Below are 18,410 nucleotides of genomic sequence, written 5' to 3'. Positions count from 1 at the left end.
TTTAAAAAGAGTATATTAGAAGGTTATAACTTTAAATTTATCATTATATTTCAAAACATACAACTTTTTTTCTGTCTTTTTTGGTGATGTATACAAGTAAATTAAGGTCTAGAAACGGGGAAGGAAGAAGAATGCCGTTTGCAAATAACAACACATTAAGTGTTATTATTACTATTATTAACATTTGACAAAATGTTTTAAACATTAAATGAGTCAAATATATACGCACTTACACAGTGCAAGATGCTATTTGATTATTTGAATTGGTATGTAATTAAAAGGAAGAATTTGCTGTAATTTGACTAATTTCCAACACAAACAATAGTTATATATTAATTGCATGTGCTTGTAGATTGTCTGGTTAGGTTGTTCAGATTTAATACAACTACACAGTTAATAATACCCCAGGAAAAATCTACGATATAAATCATAATTATTTTGCATAGTTCTACTCTTAGCTTCTTTTCATTGAGTATACAATTTCGTCAATCATCTTTCTATTATTCGGAACACGAGCAGTACTATTTGTTACGAGCTATAGTTTTCACGAATTTTCGTGAACCAATTTAAACCAAACATGTATTGCTGGCTTTTACTGTGCTTCCACCAGTGCATCCTTGGATTTACCTGTCATAATAATTGTTGACAACTTATAGTGATATAATATTTATGTTTTATCCTTATAATTTTAATTTTAATTTTTTTATAAAAATTGTTCCAAAAAAAAAATATTAAGATCTTATTAAATTACTCCCTCTATCCCAAAATAATTATTATTTTAAATTATTTTATACAAAACAAGAAAAAATAATAAATAAATATAATTTTTAAAAATTAATCTTATATTATTAATAATTTTTTTTTTAAATTTTATAACTCATCATTAATATGAAAAGGATATAAGTAAAAAAATTAATATTATATTAAAAATTAAAATAATAATTATTTTAAAATAACTTTTTCTTACATGATAACTATAATGAAACCAACCAAGTATAACATTTAATATTTTCAATACATTTTATTGTGATTTTTAATAACAAATTTCTTAATCAATACTTTTAAGACAATAAAAATCAAATCATTTTTTTTATTTTAGTCTTTCAAATGTTATTGTTACTGGTATTACTGCACAAACTACCCTCGGCTCCAACTACCATCAACTCAAACACAAGGCTGTTATTGGCTAAACAATTAATCTCTAAGCATCGAAATTGCCATTGTCATGTCACATCCATTTGCAACTCTTACCTTGTGCCTCAGACGAGCCACCTCTATTATTATGCCACAATCATGATAAGTTTTTGCGAGACAATATTATGTGCCTAAATCTTGCAATTCTAAATACCAGTTAGAAAAATCAAGTGGAATTGAATCCTAGTACATTCAATATTACGCGCCTACTCTCTTGTGTGATCTTTGCCGTTTTTCATGTTTTTTGTATTCTTTTTTTTTTTTACCCTTTTCTTTTTACTTGTTTTCCTTTATAGTTCTTCTATAAATTGAATCCCTAATGACTTGAGTGCTTACCTCAATCTCTACTTTTGAGGTTAGGCATAAATTAGCTACTGATAAAAGCATCTAATCTTTGTACGCAATAAGAGCTAGGAAAAACAATTTTGCACTCCATATCCATAACTTTTAAGGAGAAGTAATATGGTTTTATTTGTATATACAGCTTTTCATGTAAATTATATATATATATATATATATATATATATATATATATATATATATATATATATATATATATATATATATATATAGCGTTTCCTTGTAAAAACTTACATCATAAATTGCTATGAATCACTAAAAAATATTACACAAAATGGCACTATATCTTTGAAACATATACAAGCAAAAGCAAACCAGAACTTTAGTAGTAGTAATTAATAACTAAAATTAACCACTTATACAGTTAAGCCAATGATATATAAGAGTCAAACACATATTTCAAACTTGTTAGAAATTAATCTTTAATATTTAAGTGTCATGCCACATTTGGTAAAGCTTTATCATTAGTCATAAACTCTAACTAAGCTCTGACCTCCACCCCTAAATGATCTAGAAAACATATATAGTTAGGCCTATTTGATTTATCTCATCTCAATGTCGGTATTCATTTGTCCCGAATCAACTATACAAACTACATATTTTAAGGTGGTAGTTATCAGGCGCTACCTTCCAACTTTTTCCGCCAACATTACCAATTTGATATATAACTATCATGACGTTGATCGTTCGTCACATTTTGTAGCCTATGAAACCCTACATTTCTCCTTTTGTTTCCATCCAATCTCTCTTCTTCGTCAACGATTTTCTTCTCTTCTTTTTTTTTTTCCCTCTCTCTTTATATTATCCTTGTGCATTAGCCATGTGAGTGAGTGGTCCTTTCACTAGTTAAAAGGGTGTATATGATAACGTATGGAGCTTGATCGGTCCCACGGATATAAAGACAAATTAAGATGGTGTGGTATATATATATATATATTAGGACCCACTATTGTAGCATGCCCACTTGTTTGTGATCCTTTGTTGTTGTGTACAACTAAGCCACTAACTGGTAGAAGGTAGGTATGGTACATGAAGATGGATAAACCATGGTTTTTTTTTTTTTTTATGTTGGGGATTTTGTTTTTGTCCTGAAATGTATGTACTTAGAACCTAATACTCTATGCTCGAGACACATCTCTAGTAATCTCTTTGTCTCATTCATAATATGTGTGTGTATTTTGTAATCTTTTCCACTGAACAAGGACTAATTTAGAGTTAATTTGATAAACAATTGTTCAGTCAAGTATTTATAAATTATGCCTTAGACCTGGTCAGTAATATACTATTGAGCTGAAATGTTGGGTCATTTTGAAGCAAAATTAGTGAAGTATGGAAAATCATAAATAAAAAACAGTTTCTTTTGGATGTTTTAATTATTTTTATTTTGCGGGGGAGGGGGTTGCAATTGGTCACTAATACTTATAACATTGATGGTAGCTCAAGTGGGTCTTCTTGCAATTGATTACTTGTTTAACTTTGAACATGGTTCGCTTAAAGTAGGGCATGGTTTGCTTAGACCACAAGTGAGAAGCCCAAAAACAAGTCCTTTGTGGTGCCTCACGTTAATATTGTCAACGTATTGATGTCTCATGGCTTGGGATGAAATATGAGTTGTGGACAGCCCCAACAGACTACCACACACTCTACGTTGTTGATGAACTTCTACACCTTTATTCGGACCAGAATGTAATGATTACATGCTAGTAAATTTCTATCAACTGATGCTTTGGATTCGCATTTGCAAGAACCTAGCAAATTTTAAATGAAATTGTAAGATCAAATCTGTGCATTCTAATCCGTTAGAACAAACAATTCAGGTAGGCAGTACTAATGGGAAAGGATTAGAACATCTTCAATACTCTTCATATAAATAACTCCACTTTATTTGTTTAAGTGGCTCCATACATTCCATCTCAATTTTAAGTAATTGAATCAATTTTCAATTTAATAGGAATTTCTATGGGTAAGGTGCTTAACTCACAAATATTTTCTCTTAAACATCTCATATTCTCTTTCTACATGTACAGACATTGCTAAGCAAATGGTAGCTTATATAAGCAATTCTAAAATTTTAATTGATCCAAAATCACATGACATATGAAAATGGCATTTTATTGATAAGCCACTTATGCAGTGTAATAAAATAACTCTCATTGGAGATGCTTTTAAAACACTTCTAGATGTTTAATCATGTTATCCGCATTTGTATCAAATTGTGTAACACTGTAATGTCTAATAAAATCAGTCTTCAAATTTTATTTATTTTTAATTACTTTCACAAAAATATATTTTCATCCTTTTATTTTAGATTAGAAGTAAATAATTTTAATAATTATAAGGGCTAAAAGTATTTTAATGGATCAAAACATATATAAACCCAAAAATTATAACTAAGATTCTCCTTTATTATGAATTTTTCCTTCCCTTTTGAACTAGCAGTTAAAAATGTTCAAAATAAATTGATGTTACAATCAATCTAGAATTTGGGTTTCCACACGATAAAGATATACTTCCTTAGCACAAAGATTGCGAGGCTAGCAGGTTGTAGAACATGATAAAGATTAAATATTGAGATTAAGCAAAGGATTTTCTCAAATATAAACACCCATCTCTGCCATACATAATATTCTGATACATGCAATCCATGGTAGATGAAGGTGCACATAATCTAAAATGTCAATAGATAGCATAACAAAACGCATGATCTGGAAGCCAATTCCCATTTGCACTTAAATCCACCATCTGTTCAGTGGATAAGCTACAAGATCCACAGAGTCTGTTGCAACAGTAAGAAGCAACTGTTGGTACTACTGGCTTCTCAAATCTCTATTCCTAAACTCAGGTGAACTGTGATGAGCATGATGAGATGTCCCATAGACAAATAAAAAGGCTAGATTTCTTTGCTTGATTTGTTTTTATTCTCATTAGAAATTCCAAGAGGTCCCAATAAGTCATTCCACAACAACATTCACCAGTTCATACTCAATGAGAGACAAGTTATTATCTTCCTTCACAGTGAAACTAGCAGGTTCTGTGACTTCCACACGGCCCCACTTGTCCGCAGCAAGCCTCATTGATCCTTTGAACATGTCAATTTTGGCATTGCGCAGGGTCACAGTAGCACCCTCTTTCATCATATCCACTGAAAATTGGAAATACAGAAAAATCTTCAAATCTAAGTATATATATATATATATATATATATATATATATATATATATATATATATATATATATATATATATATATCATCGTTTTCAGCAATACCACCGAATATTAGATGCTGTGCCAGGCAAAAAAACAAAAATTCAACTCATTCATGGGCATCATAACACAATGAAGTCATAAACAACTCATTATTTGCAAATCAACATTTTAAATCATATTTGAAATATTTGGTCACAGCAATTTTATTTCAAAATTGTGCATAAAAAATATTTTCAAAATTGTTCTTCAACTTCTAACATGGAACTACATTTAAACATTCATGTTGAATACAACTTGGCAAGTATTACACTATTATTATCAAGGGAGAATTACACTCTAAGACTTCTCAGTAGAAATGTAAACAAAACATGCGATTGAATAGGAATGTTGGAGTAAAGGACATGAGGCACTAACTAGACCACAATATGGACAGTAGGGTAGCTAATGGGAATAGTAACTGTGGAAAATAACAGGATTTCCACATGGCATGGAGGAGTGGGGAACATGCGAGTTCGGTTAGAGAAGATGATTAAAAGGTGAAAGACGGAGACACCAGGGTAGGCATCAATTTGGGAGGAAAAGGGAATGTGTTTGGGCTAGAGGTTCTGTGCATCTACAGAACTCTAGATCTATCTTTTATTTTCTGCAGTTTCTGTTCTTTTAAGGTGATAGGCTCCATTGTTTTTAGGTAAAAAAAAAAGATCAGTTCCTATCAATGAATGACCCATTAATTGCTCTTTTAGCATTCCAAACCACTTGTTTGGTTAAATTACTTTTTTCTTAATGGGAATTACTTTTTCCTATTATTTGCGAATTTTAAGTTCTCCATAATATATGATCACTGTAATATCTTATGAGAAGACTGAGCTTCATTTATTAGTAACTGCAATGGTCCAAAAACACATTTTAAACAAAGTCAAGTCTTTTAGTATGTGAAATGACAGTGTCTTTAATGTAAAAGAAAGCAATCAGTAGGTATAAACTTCCACTTCATGCTAGTTACTCTTTCTAAACTTCACATCTGTAAACAGTGTTCTCTTTTGGTTTGACACTTCTGAGGCCTCAGCCTATCAGCCAAAAGCAGGATTAAGGTATTTCCAAATTTCAATGCAGACAATCAAGGGAATCTGGCATATGCATCATCGCTTAACATTTGCATAAAAAAGGGTTCCTTCTTTTCTAATTTTCTTCTTCTCTTTCTCTCCCCATCTCACCACCACCCCCCCCCCCCCCCCCGAAAAAAAAATCTCTTCAATCAATTTTTGTTTCTTATTCAGAGCCTAGATATATCCAAACGAGATACAGAAAGTTATTAGAAACCGGCACACATGGACATTGTTTCCTGGTAATCCCAGACTGTGTAAACCCAATTTAACCCCAAAAGCAGTTCTTACTCTTAGTAGTGGTAGCATAGGAACTGATAGTCAGGTACAGACGTACAGTTATGGGAGCTATGTGTAGAAAAACACTTTTTCAGAAAACAGTTCTGTATTAGAAACTCCAAGATGGCAGTTAGTGTAGGAAATAACTGTTGGTAGTTAGTTTAGCATTAGAAACTGCAGGATGGTAGTTATGTGTGGAAAACAACTGCTGGTAGTTAGTTTAGCATTAGAAACTGCAAGATGGTAGTTATGTGTGGAAAACAACTGCTGGTAGTTATGTATTAGGAGTATATGACAGTAGGTTGTGTAATTAGAGGTGTGAAGTTATTTTCAGTTTGCGGACAGAGAATACTCTCTGTAGGAGACTTCTGTCTCAGGTACACCAAGTGTATTGCTGTATGTGTGTAATAGGAGACTGTTTGTCTCTGGGGCAGCAAGTGTATTATCGTATTGTTTGTGATTTCAGTGTTCAATATTGTCTTTTATTACTTTTATCAATTGGTGTTCTATCATGGTACAACCAAGACCATTAGTCTCTATATGATTAGACTGGTAATACCAACTCCTACTTCAAGTCAGAAAAAACAAAATTCAAATGCCAACCAAGTACATAAAGAATTGTTATTATTTTCCGGCCAATTCCACATATATGAAGTAAACTGTAAAGCCTTATTAGTTTTCATAATAATTGAGGTAAACAAAGAAATTGAACAAAATCTCATTTCCCATAATCATTCAGATCAACAAAAATAAAACAACCAAGACTTATGTTGCAGGTTAAAATGCCAACAATAATTAAGATAAAAATTATTCTAAACAATATTAATCCACCATTTTTTGCAATCTAGGTTCTTGTCTTCAATTGCAATCATATAGCGAAGCATAAAACTCAAGAATAACCTGGTCAAAACTAGCCAATTGCATGTTCTCATAGCCTAAGGAAGTGATAAAGAGAAATTCCTTAATTAATTAACAAAAGTATCACTTCTTCAAAACCAAAACAAGAATTCAAAAGCCTTGTCAATTATAAACCCAACAAAACTTAACCGAGGTTTTCAAAACTGCACTGGCCGTCAAACAACAAAGACACTGAATCCCAGCTCATTGGTTCAATTTGGTTAATCTGAGATCAAACAGGTGATGATAAAATATATTTTTAATATTATATAACATACTATACCAAGCAATAATCTAATATAAAATAAAATAAATCAGGTAAATTTCAAATTAACATAATAAATAATTATATAATAGCAATCTATATATAGATCTCATAATGATCATTTAGTTATTTTAAAAAAATAGAATGAATAATTTAAAAAAATTGAAAACAAGTTCAAATGGTTTTTGCAGCGGTTCTTACCCAGATTTGGCCACTTTTTGATCAGTTTTTTGCTCAGCCAATATTTTAGATTGTTAGGATTAGTGACCTAACCAGTTCTCGATCGAACTGGCAGGTCATCCAGCATAGTTTTAGTAACTATGCTAAACCATAGTCAATTAGGCCTAGACATTTTTTATAACCAAAAAATTAAGAATGTAGTAAACTCAGGAATGTAGACTACCCATGCGCTTCTCTGCTCTAGGTCCTGAAAAGTAGTTTACTAAAAAATAAAAACATGACAAACGGAAGGACCTGAATTACATTGTGTCTTTTGCAACCATATTTTTTTCCCTAATTACATCAGATTTTAATTTCAATGATTCCAACATCTCCTCTAAGTCACTTAAAGTCTTGAACCTCTTCTATGGTTCAAAAGAAATAACAATCCAGAAGCAAAGATACATTTTGATTTTCAAGTTTCAACATTAGATGGGTGGAAAACAGGGATTGAGAAAAAGCATGGAATTTCTATTATTTTTCTGATCTTTTTTGTTGAATCACTTATCACCTGCATTGTAGGATATATAGTACAAAAAAATCATTTAATGATTGCAAAGGAGAAGGGAAGACTGCAATCACATATTCATATCCATGAAGGTGTGTAAATTTTCCATTACATTTACATGTACAACAGAATTGAGGAACATTAACACAAAGCTAGCTCTTGAGAGTTGTCAAAAACTGAAAATTTAGTTGGATTTAACAAACTATAAGCCATGCCTGTGTCCTCTTAATCGGCATTCTAGATTATTTGGCATAAGGAATATTAACTTCCCAACAACAGGCTTTTAATGATATTCATGTTATTTCTAATTACAACACCTAGTTTATTACCAGTTTTCCATATACATAATAATAGGATAAAAGAATACACTCTTACCAGAACCAAAACCAAAACCATTAATCAAAGGCAAATTGGAGGAGGCCCTGAATCACCTAGCTTAAATTTAATGAACGGATGTGATTTGATTCTCACAGGCAAACCACAAGATTTAGACTACACAAAAATTGCAATTTTCTTTCACTGTTTGGTGTTGGGTCGCAACAGCCTTGGATCCATATGTACGATGCAAATGGGAAGATGTGTAGTTTTACCAACTTTTTTACCTTTTTTCTTTGAAACCTAGATGTGTGCACTGTGTAGAGATTTGTTTAAGGTTACCAACTGCTGCCAAACAGGAACTTTAAGCATTTTAATCAGGTGATGGTAAGAAACTTGGGAGAACCATACCACAAAAGCTAACTATTGTAGTTGGAGAGCCCAAGGCCTTATAAATCCCATATTGGAATCCCATACTTCCAATGTGGGACTCAAGTCCCATACCTTGCAATTGGATCCTAAAATAAGCTAAACACAGATAGCAAAAGACATTTCCTCCTTTATTTTCCTCGAGTTTTATAAGAACATGATGCAAAAAGTTTATATGTTTAATGATGATAGTGGTAGAAAATGCTAATGGACACATCAATTAGGATCTTTTGGGTAAAAAACAAGAAAAAATACAACACCAGTTGCCCAAATTCATCACCTATTAGATAGATATTATAGATGTTTTGAAAGTTATTTAGATCAATTAGTGACAAAATTAGCAACAAATATATGATTTACAGAAGACTTCCTATACAAGTGTTTGATACTTGATAGCACATTAAAGGCCATATATGATAATAATGTTAAAATTGGGTAAACGCTACTTCTGTACGTATTTCCATCAATTGAATAGGTATATATCTTTTATAGTAGTTTTTTGGGGGGGAAAAATATTTACCAATGTTCAACACAATTCACCTTCCGAATTAGCCTCAGCACACAACACAAACCCCAAACAGTAACCAAAGATGCCCATGAAATTGACAAAATAAAGCACATGGTGCATGACCATGGACAAAATAAAGACCAGAAGTAACCAACATCAAAACAGAAATGACAGATGCCCACAAAATGGACAAAACAGAAGAACAATTGACAGTCAATGGATGACATGTGAATACTCCAAACAACCAAAGAACGCCCCTTCGCCCAACCAAAGAAAAGAAGCATCCAACAAAAATGTTACAATAACAATACCATGATGCAGTGAGGAAAACTAATAATAGGGGCACTTGGAAACATTGTGAAAGCAGCAACATATATACCTTGATCATTTCTGGCAGTGAATATGATCATTCCAGTCTCATCACCAACCAAACATTCAGCAATTCGCATTTGGCGGGATTGAGGACCATCAGAACGACCTTTCTGCATCACCATCTTAGCATCGACCACCTTCACAGTTAAAGTGTGCCCGCTGGTCCCTGGACGAAGCTGATCGACCTTGGTGAACACTGGCTTCCTCAATCCTGGTTTGGAATCTGCCATTTTTCAAATCCTACAAAAACTTCCACTAAGACAACATACAAATAGCAGCACTGCACATTAAGCCTATCTTGTAAGATCTTCATGCATAGCTCAAAATCAAAGTTCTAATGAATGAACTATTTCTTGTACATAGGTTTTGAATATGAAATGCTCCCTTATTCAACTTTTCAATCCAAAATTTCCAGCTAAGGGAAAAAACCTAGTTTAGCGAATGTGAACTAAAATACAAGCAGAAACAAGCAAGCTCAATTAACATAGCGGAGCCTGTAATCTACCTAACCTAACCCCAGCTAAAAGGGGTAAGAAGGTTTTGAAATTTTCAATATCTCAGTGTCAAATATTGATAATAATATCAAGTTAGTAACATGGATAGAGTATAAGATCCAAACTCATACCAATTTTCCAATTCCATCAAACATACTTGAGAAATTTCAAATAAAATTCACGGGAAAAAAAACTATAAAAATTTCGAGAAACCCAACAATAAAGAGCGAAGTTTTTTTGTTTTTTTTTTCCATGAAAATCGAGTTATGAGAGTGAAAAGGAAACAAATAGATTGAAGGAAAAGGGAAAGGAGATTGAAGATTGGAATGCGACCTGGAAATTGGTGAGAGAAGGGAGAGATCCGAAACTGAGGCTGAGACGCGAGTGTCGAAACCGGGTACTGTTCACGGATTTTGTTCGCGATTCAACTCCTTATAGACAAAAATAAATAAATAAATGTTTCATTTATCAGTTTAATTTAGGTTAAATTAAAATTAACAAGTAAGTTCTTAAATTATTTTTCACATCAGCTGGGAAACGTTTATGATGTATGGAAGAATATTTATTAGTTTTTTGAATAGATTTTAGTACTTTAAGAGATTAATTCTAAAATCTCAGTCAAGGAATATAAGTACAATTATCTAATTCAGTAAACAAGATTATTAATTTAGTTGATATTATCTTAATTTTTTCAAAATTACTATAGTCGTTGAAAACTCCTCTAATAACTGTTTGTGAGTATAATTAATTAGAAATATTTCAGTATTATGAATTGGATCTTAAAAAAAATATTCTTATTTTTAATTTTAGTTTTATAAATAAGAATAGATAAAGTATTTTACAATTTTTAAATTTTAAAAGTTATAATTGGATTTTTTATTTTGTAACTTTTTTAATTTAGTCTCTAATGATTTAAAAACCATTATAAATTATCATTTGTTTTAGTAATTTTAAGTTGTGACAAACTAACTTTACTAGAGAAGATTGTTTTAGAAATATGTTAGGTCTTTGTAACTATAAGTTTTTAATCTGATATAATTGATATATAATTTTATCATTTTAAGCATGTAGTCTTTGATTTTCAAACAATAGATACTTTGGTTCACATAAAAAATATAAGTTCTCATAACTTTTGACATTATCTCATGGGTTTTGGTTGATATCCCCTATATTTGTTATCTCTTTTCCTTCTTTATATATAACATCTTCTGTTGTGGCAAAGTTTAGGTTGAGGTAAGGGTGTCAACATTGTTGGAATGCCTGCCTCTATCTTATCACCTCTACAAATATCTTTGGTAAAAAAAAAAACTTCAAACACCTAATTAATATTTTTGTAGGATTAAGATCTTTTCATATATATTTAATTAAATTTGATATTTTATCATCTTATCTTGTTTATTGTTATAATAATTAATAAGATATATGTATGAGAATAAAATACTTTAAAAATATAGTGTTATTCATGAATCAATCCAATCCAATGAGAATAGAAAAAATTAATACAAAAAGATGAAATTCAAATAAACAAAAAATCGAATAGATTAAAAAAATTGAAAAACCAATTTTTTTATTGGATTGGATTTCGGATTTGATTTCCAAAATGATCCAAGTTAAATCAAACTTATACATATGTATATATTTTTATTTATAATTTTATAATATCATTCATGTTTTTATTTTCATTTCTTGTATATTTATAAAATTATCACATAACTTATGCTTATTTATAGAAAATATATTGAATTAAAGATTATTTTTTACTAACTATTTGAGTTAAGATATATAAATATAAGTATCAACTTGTGTAAGTTTATTTTTATATAGTATATATTTTAAAAAATTAAACTATTATTAGTTAAATAATGAGATAAATAAAATATTTGATATTAAATTTTTTTATTTATTATATTTAGTATATATATTATCATTTATTTAATATTGTCTCTAAAAAGTAGGAATAAAATAAAAAAATAATCTTGCTTTAAATTATTAAATCAAATTAGTTTAAAGTTGTAAACAAGATCAATAGGATAATAAATTAAGAAAACTATAAATGAATAAGTTTTAAAACTGATCAAATCCAATATGTGAAGACATGTTAAAAATGTATTCTTAACCATCTTCTTTTGCCGTAAAAAACACTCATCTTCTAATTTATAACAAAGAAATAATTTTTTAAAATTATTAAAATTGAATTTAGAAATAAAGTTAAAAGATGATAAATTAAAAGAGATAATAACTAAGGAAATCATATATAAAAGTAAAAATAAGATCATAATAATTTTAAATAATTGAGATAGTTTTAAAAAATTTAAAATATTTAATTGATAAAATTTTATTACTTTTCAAATGTTTTTTTTATCTCATTTCTTGTTTAATGAGTTGCACTCATGATTTTATAATTTTTTAATAAATTTTAATCATAGTAAAAAGTATTAAAATATATTGTTAGCACTCTTCTTCTAATTTATATTATAGATTTTTTAAAATATGAAAAAATTAATTTAGAAATAAAAAAATGTTTATTTATAATTAATTATTAATATTATTTATTTTTGTCTAAGGTTGAATCAGGGGCAAAATCCCGTGAACCTGATGATATAAACTTGTATTTCTCTCCTTAAAACCCGACCTCGACGTTTGCGTCGCTCAGTCTCAGTCTCAGTTTCAGTTTCGGATCCCTTTCTTCTCTCACACCAATTTCCAGGTAGCATTCCAATCTTCAATCTAATTCTTTCCTTTTCACACTCATATCTGGATTTTCATGTGAAAAAAATTCACTTTTTACTTTTGGGTTTCTCGAATTTTTTTCTAGTTTTTCCCCTTTGAATTTTGTTTGAAATTTCTTAAGTATGTTTGATGGAATTGGAAAATTGGTATGAGTTTGGATCTCATGCTTTATCCTTGTTACTAACCTAATATCATTATTATTTGACCCTGAGATGTTGAAAAGTTCAAAACTTTCTTACCCCTTTAAGCTGGGGTTAGGTTAGGTTGTTTACATGCTCCACTATGTTAATTGAGTTTCCTTGCTTTTGCTTGTATTTTAGTTCTCATGCGTTAAACTAGGTTTTTCCCTCAGCTGAAAATTTTGGATGAAAAAGTTGAATAAGGGAGCATTTCATATTCAAAGCCTATGTTATGTACAAGGAAAAGGTTCATTAAACCTTTGATTCTGAGCTATGTATTAAGGTCTTCAAAGATACGCATACTGTCACTGCTGCGGTTTTTTGTGCTGTCTTATTGGATGTTCTTGTGGTTTTTGTAGGATTTGAAACATGGCAGATTCAAAATCAGGATTGAGGAAACCAGTGTTCATCAAGGTTGATCAGCTTCGCCCGGGGACAAGTGGGCACACTTTAACTGTGAAGGTAGTCAATGCTAAGATGGTGATGCAGAGAGGTCGTTCTGATGGTCCTCAATCCCGGCAAATGCAAATTGCTGAGTGCTTGGTTGGTGATGAGACTGGAATGATCATATTCACTGCCAGAAATGATCAAGGTATACGTGTTATATTGCTTTCACAATTCTGCCCCTGTACAAGTTTTCCTTACTGCATAATGGTATTGGTATTGTCATCATATTCGTATGTTTACATTCCTTACAATGTTGGTTTGTTCTTTTCTTTGGCTGGGGGAATGGGAGTTCTTTGGTTATTTTGCATGGAGTGTTCACAGGTAATGTGTCAAGTGTCACGTGTTTTGTTTGGTCCATTTTGTGAGCATCTTTCATTTCTGTTTGGATGTCTGTTACTTCTGGTCTTTGTTTTGTCTGTGGTCATGTATTAGGTTTGGGTGCTTTATTTCGTCAATTTCATGGGCATTTGTAATTACTGTTTGGGGTATGTGTTGTGTTGTGAGACAGAAGGTATGTTTTGAAGGGGTTTGTGTTGTTGAACATTGGTAAATGTTTTTTTTTAATAAAATACTATAGCAAATATATGCCAATATGAAATTACTTGCAGAAACAACTTTAACCTAAATTTAACATTATTATCATATGGACTTTAATGCGCTATCAATTATTAAAACCCTTATAAGTTATAACTATAGGAAGTTTTACATAAATCATAGTTTCATAGTCGATTTTGTCACTAAATGATCTAAATAACTTCTGAAATATATATCTAATAGAAGATAAATAAGGGCAATTGATGTTTTATTTTTCTGGTTTTTAACCCAGAAGATACACCCAGCATTACACAGATATGTAGAGAGAGAGAGAGAGCAGGATAGAGGAAAAAAAAGTTGTTATTATGTAATGACTACTGGGAATTTGAGAGTCAGTCCTCTCCTCCACAATGAGTTTTAACATTTCTAATCACCTGCTGCCACCTGCTTGAGATCCGATATATTTTCTGGTTGAACCTGGAACCCCACATCATCAGCCAAGGCCAGGGAAAAGTTTGAACAAACTGTGGTGTGCTGACTGCCTTCTTGAGGAGGTACACACGATGACACAGAAACTGGGGGAATCCCCCTATTGTCCTGTAAATCCAGCTCATAGGCCACCTGACCTATTCTTTGCAAAACCTGAAAGGGCAATAAAAAAGAGGACTTAGCTTTTGATTAGGTTTTCTAGCTAGAGAGCACATCTTATTGGGCTGCAGATTGAGAAAACCCCAATCTCCCACAGCATACTCCTCACTTCTTCTATACTTATTATCTTGCTTTCTCATTCTGTCCCCGGCCTTCAACAAATGCTGCTTTAAATAATCTAACAGCTCATCCCACTGCTGAGTCAATCTGTTGACCTCTTCTTCCACCTTTGAAAGAATGGTTTTCCTCTTCAACAAGGGTGGATCTTGTCCGAACAATACCTTGAAAGCTGAATCCCTCCACTGCAGCAGCCCCAAAATATCATCAACCCCTCCTGGGTCAAATACAAACAGAATTCACATGTTTCCAACTCCTTCCTTCCACGTGGAAATTCTGTTCTTTCCATTGTTATTATTCCCTTTAGCTACCTTACTGTCCATATCGTGGTCTAGTGCCTTATGTCCTTTGCTTCTATGTTCCTATTCATCACTTGTTTTGGTTGTATGTCCATCGGGAAGTCTTAGATTGTAATTCTCCCTTGATAATAATAGTGTAATACTTGTCAAGTTGTATGAATGTTAAAATGAAGCTCCATGTTTGTATATGAAAAACAATTTTGAAAATATTTTTTATGCACAATTTCCAATTCTAATGTGAGCAAATATTTCAAAAATGATTTAAAATGTTGATTTGTGAATGATGAGTTGTTTATGACCTCATTGTGTCATGTTGCCTGTGAATGAGTTTTTTTTTTTCCCTGGCACAACATATAATGTTCAGCAGTACTGCTGAAAACGCCGATATATATTTATTTATTGAACATTCTCCCGTGGTTCCAATTTTGGTTGTGTTCAGTGGATACGATGACAGAGGGTGCTACTGTGATCCTGCGTAATGCCAAAATTGACATGTTCAAAGGATCAATGAGGCTTGCTGTGGACAAGTGGGGCCGTGTAGAACTCACAGAACCTGCTAGTTTCACTGTGAAGGAAGATAATAACTTGTCTCTCATTGAGTATGAATTGGTGAATGTTGTTGTGGAATGACTTATTGGGAGTCCTGGAATTTCTACTGAGAATAAAACAAATCCAGCGAAGAAATCTTGTTTTTTTTGTCAGAGACATATTATCATGCCCATCACATTCACCTTAGTTTAGGAATAGAGATTTGAGAAGCCAGTAGGTACCAACAGTTGCTTCTGACTGTTGCAACTGACTCTGGATCTTGTAGCTTCAACCCCAGAACATATGGTGGCTGTAATTGCAACAAGAAAATGGGAATTGGCTTCCAGATCATGCTTTTTGTTTTGCTATCTATTGACAATTTTAGATTATGTGTATCCGAATTTTATATATGGCAGGTGAATGTTTATATTTGATGTAATCCTTTGTTTAGTCTCAATGTTTGTCGTGATCTACTAGATTCTCCTAGCTTCTCAATCTTTGTGCTAAGATGTCTGGGAAGATACGTGTGAAAATCAAATCCTATATTGATTCAACATCATCAAATGATTTTGGAATTTTTTATACTGCCTAGTGCAAAAGGGAAGGAAATCATTCATAATAAGGAGAATCTTGGTTGTAATTTTTAGCCTTATAAATATTTTTTTTGTGCATGTGAATTTAACGTATTTTTGTGTTAATCTTATATCTTTTTTTGTTTCTAGTCCTTAAAAGCAAGGTTATCAAAACTCTTACGAGTTAAATTTTTTTTTTTAGTAAACTTTAAACTAGGTAGACTCTTGAGTTTATCACCGAGTTAGCGAGTTAGCAAGTCAAATAAATTAGATCAAAATGTAAGTTATTTTGGATTGTTTTATGTTTGTTTAGTGTTCAATATACTTTCATTTAGTGTGTTGTTCTTGAATAAAAAAATTATCACATTTAATAACATCAAATTTCTGTTTTGCAATAACATCAAACCCTTGACAGAAATGATTTACTATTACTATAACATCTGTAAGTTATTATCTAGTAATGATGTATTATCATACTTGGTTATTTAAGTATTATAAAATTTATGATTTATTATTTTATTTTATTATATTTTTGAAATGTTTAATTGATATTTTATTTTAGTTATTTTATAATTATTTTTATATGAAGTAGACTCTTACGAGTCGAGTTTATGAAATTCTCACAAAATTACATTTTCTTTAAAATAATAGCTATAAATAAACAAAATTTAAATCAATATCAATTTTAGAAAATCAAGCATAATTGGCTAAATAGTTTGGTAAGAAAGTCTTTACATCAACCAACAAGATTAAGGATGCAAATTCGTTAAGATAATAGGGATAAAAATATTTGGCTTTCTCAAGAATTATTTACAAAAAGTTGCGAGACTTTAATATATGCGGATGTAAGCATTTCTCTTTTTGTCATTTAAATTATCATTAAATATGTATCTTAGTAGAGAAACAAAGAGGATAGGAATGTCTTCAGTATTTTATGTATCAACAATGAGAAACTTAATGTATTTAGATTTGTATAAGACCTAATATTACTCAAACAATTGAAGGGTCAATTGTTTTATGATAGGAGTTAAGATACATCAAAGTAATCTTAAATGTTAATGTAATGTTTTTAAAATCAGAATATTATAAGTTTAAGATGAGGAAAAAAGAGACCATGATTAATCATAGTTAAAATTTGATAAAAAATTATTTTTATTATTTTTACCCAAGATTGAACTTGGATAATACTTGAACGATTTAATTTTAACTTCAATATATTAACCACTTGTATTTACTTACTTGATTAGTTGAAGCGAGATTGAATTGGTTTTAATTTTTTTAATATTATATAATTTAAGTAATAAAATCATGAAAATCAGGATCTAAAAATGATAAATTATTATAAATGATTAAATTATATATTTTATAAGATAAAAATTAATAATAGTAGAAAAAATAATTATTTCTTATGTAAAATAAATATGATTTTTTATTTATTTTAAATATTTTTTTATTAAATTAAAAAGAAAAATAAATAACGTAAATAAATGAAGAAAAAGAATCAGTTCAAACTGGTTCTCCTCACCAGTTTAACACAGGTTTTCACTGATTTGGACCAAATTTGACCGGTTCTTTATAAGTTTATACCAGTTTTGAGATGCTCCAATTTTTGGAGTGAACAGACCAGTTCCTAGTTGGATCGAGTAAACCGAATAATTTGGTCTGATCTTCAAAACAATGTATCACTTTTAGAGGATCAAAATTAACTGTCAAATGTTTTATTGATTCAAATTTTGCTAGTGATCTTTGATAAATGAAAATCGATTACTAGTTATGCGTTTACATTCGTACGAAGTCAATAAGCTGGTTGTTGTAGCTCCATCTATTATAGAAGTTGAATACACGCTGATTATCGAAGCTTATAGGGAATCATTGAATTTAAAGATTAATAACTAATAAGTGAGTTAGATGTGGACTATGCAGAAACGTGATCCTATAAGCTTTTTCCTTAATTCTATATTACAAATTGTATGACATCGCACCATTATAATCTTTTTCAAATATTCTCTCTCTTTTAATCTCGGACTTCCTCATTCATAGCATAGAATGCAATGTAACCAACAAATAAAATGTGGGCAATATTAATAAGAGAAATGTATTTGACTCATCTCAAACAAAGAAATATAAAATAAGTTAATATCACTGATTGATAAAAAAAATCAATAATTAATATTTGAACATATTTGTAACTTATTATATAATTTTT

The 18,410-nt window shown here is 30.7% G+C and overlaps 2 protein-coding genes across 4 annotated transcripts; one reads left to right on the top strand and one right to left on the bottom strand.

Annotated features, from left to right (window-relative positions):
- Positions 1 to 4,096: 4,096 nt before the first annotated feature.
- LOC114409913 (uncharacterized protein At4g28440-like) lies at positions 4,097 to 10,609 on the bottom strand. Of its 3 annotated transcripts, none has more exons than XM_028373580.1 (3): positions 10,484 to 10,609; positions 9,664 to 9,896; positions 4,097 to 4,696 (listed from the first exon to the last, which is right to left on the bottom strand). In XM_028373580.1, exons 2-3 carry the CDS (start codon positions 9,884 to 9,886, stop codon positions 4,506 to 4,508), a joined length of 414 nt encoding a protein of 137 aa, XP_028229381.1. In that variant the 5' UTR covers positions 9,887 to 9,896; positions 10,484 to 10,609; the 3' UTR covers positions 4,097 to 4,505. The 3 variants fall into 3 exon arrangements, with proteins under 3 accessions (XP_028229381.1, XP_028229398.1, XP_028229391.1); XM_028373597.1 differs by having other exon boundaries at positions 9,664 to 9,879; positions 10,484 to 10,583; XM_028373590.1 differs by having other exon boundaries at positions 9,664 to 9,911; positions 10,484 to 10,570.
- Positions 10,610 to 12,707: 2,098 nt separating this feature from the next.
- Positions 12,708 to 16,118, top strand: LOC114409905 (uncharacterized protein At4g28440-like). The gene is made up of 3 exons (XM_028373569.1): positions 12,708 to 12,857; positions 13,419 to 13,651; positions 15,544 to 16,118. Exons 2-3 carry the CDS (start codon positions 13,429 to 13,431, stop codon positions 15,732 to 15,734), a joined length of 414 nt encoding a protein of 137 aa, XP_028229370.1. The 5' UTR covers positions 12,708 to 12,857; positions 13,419 to 13,428; the 3' UTR covers positions 15,735 to 16,118.
- Positions 16,119 to 18,410: the final 2,292 nt, after the last annotated feature.

Source organism: Glycine soja, chromosome 1 (assembly GCF_004193775.1).
Source record: "Glycine soja cultivar W05 chromosome 1, ASM419377v2, whole genome shotgun sequence".
NCBI classification, from domain to species: domain Eukaryota; kingdom Viridiplantae; phylum Streptophyta; class Magnoliopsida; order Fabales; family Fabaceae; genus Glycine; species Glycine soja.
The sequence above is the reverse complement of the archived record's forward strand: the minus strand, read 5'-3'. Positions and strand labels throughout refer to the sequence as shown.